Genomic DNA, 1,648 nt, shown 5'->3' with positions numbered 1-1,648 from the left:
TTTATAATATAGATTATATGATATGCATTGTTTCATGTAATATGTGATGTGCATGATATATTATATATAGTATATGCAATATATGAAATATTTCATGACTTGTGGAATGTGTGCCACGAACCATATTGTATGATTTATAGTATGTGTCATATATAATATTTAATTTATTACATATGGTGTATTGTGTATGTGACTTATTACACATGCTATACATTATATACTGTATGGCATATATGATTTATTATATGCAACATATTCTATAGTGCATGACATATGATTTCTTTCATGTGCTACATATTATATGGTGTGTGATACATGGTTTATTATATGTGCTACATTATACAGTGTGTGATACATGGCTTATCACATTGCTACATATTATATGGTGTGTGATATATGATTTATTATATGTGGTATATTATTGTGGTGTGAGATACATGGTTTATTATATGTGCTATATTGTATGGTGTGCGGTATGTGATTTATTATATGCGCTATATTATATGGTGTGTGATATATGGTTTATTATATGCACTGTATTATGTGGTGTGTGATATATGGTTTATTTTATATGCTATGTATTATATGGTGTGTGATGTGTATATATATGATTGGTGGTACTGGCACTGGGAATTGAACTGAGGACCTTCCACACTGAGCTACATCCCCAGCACTTTGTATTTTGAGACAGGGTCTCCCTGAGTTTTCCAGGCTTGTCTTTTTTTTTTAATCTTTTTTGAGACAGGGTCTTGCTGTGTAGTTCAGGCTGGCTTGAGCTCACATTGTAGTCCAGGCTGGCCTCGAACTCCCAAGGATCCTCCTGTCTCAGCCTCCCGAGCGCTGGGATTACAGGCGTGCGCCACCATGCCCTGCCTTAATTTTATTTATTGATGGCTTTTTTGAAACAGGGTCTGACTATGTAGAACAGGCTGGTCTTGAACTCATTAGGTAGCCCAGGCTGGCCTTCAACTCGCCAGGACCCTCCTGCCTCAGCCTCTTGAGTGCTGGGATTATAGGCTTGAGAGAGTACAACTGTCCATATTCCTGGATTTGAAAGGAAACTCCTACCTCTGTAGGGTTGTTTGCACGGGGGAAAAGGCACATAAAAAGGCCGTTTTAACCACAGTGTCTGCTTAGGAGAGACACATACACAGGCAAAGCGCGGTGCCAAAGTCCCGGTGAGGCTCACGAGGTTCCTGGGCCTGATTTCGCAGATGTCTGGTTAAGAGGAGACGGCTGCGTGGGGCCTGGGTGGGCGGACTGAACACCCAAGATGCGGTGCCTGGGAAAGGGGCGACCTCGCGCGCCGGTCCCCGCCCTCTCCCCCTGACGGCTTTAGAGGCGCACCTCGTGAGGCCTCGTGCGCAGCCCCACCGCGCCGGCGCCTCTGCGGCCCCTCTGGGGGGCGGGAGGGCGCGCGCCCAGGGCACATGATGCTCCCACCGCAGCAGCGCATGACCCAGGCCGGCCGCGGGGTCCCGCCCGGACCGGCAGAGCCAGCCGCGGCCCGAGCAAGGCCCATGGCCTCGCCGCGCCTGGGGACCTTCTGCTGCCCCACGCGGGACGCGGCCACGCAGCTGGTGCTGAGCTTCCGCGCGCGGGAGTTCCACGCGCTGTGCCTGGGCAGCGGCGCGCTCCACCTGGCCCT

General features: G+C 48.4%; 1 protein-coding gene across 7 annotated transcripts in view; it reads left to right on the top strand.

The window, feature by feature from the left end:
- Positions 1-1,648, top strand: part of Gpr143 (G protein-coupled receptor 143) — a 53,572-nt gene that overhangs the window by 23,896 nt on the left and 28,028 nt on the right. The window contains exon 1 of one of the 7 annotated variants that reach the window (XM_013505616.1): positions 1,009-1,643. The exons of the other annotated variants lie outside the window; for them this stretch is intronic. Within the exon in view, the coding sequence (XP_013361070.1) occupies positions 1,431-1,643 (213 nt within the window). The 5' untranslated portion in view covers positions 1,009-1,430. Of the gene's footprint in view, positions 1-1,008; positions 1,644-1,648 lie in introns of those variants that run through there. 7 annotated transcript variants of the gene reach the window in all.

Source organism: Chinchilla lanigera, unplaced genomic scaffold (genome assembly GCF_000276665.1).
Source record: "Chinchilla lanigera isolate Chin_1 unplaced genomic scaffold, ChiLan1.0 scaffold00098, whole genome shotgun sequence".
In the NCBI taxonomy this organism is placed as follows: Eukaryota; Metazoa; Chordata; class Mammalia; order Rodentia; family Chinchillidae; genus Chinchilla; species Chinchilla lanigera.
Note: the sequence above shows the minus strand (reverse complement) of the source record. Positions and strands in the feature narration are given on the sequence as shown.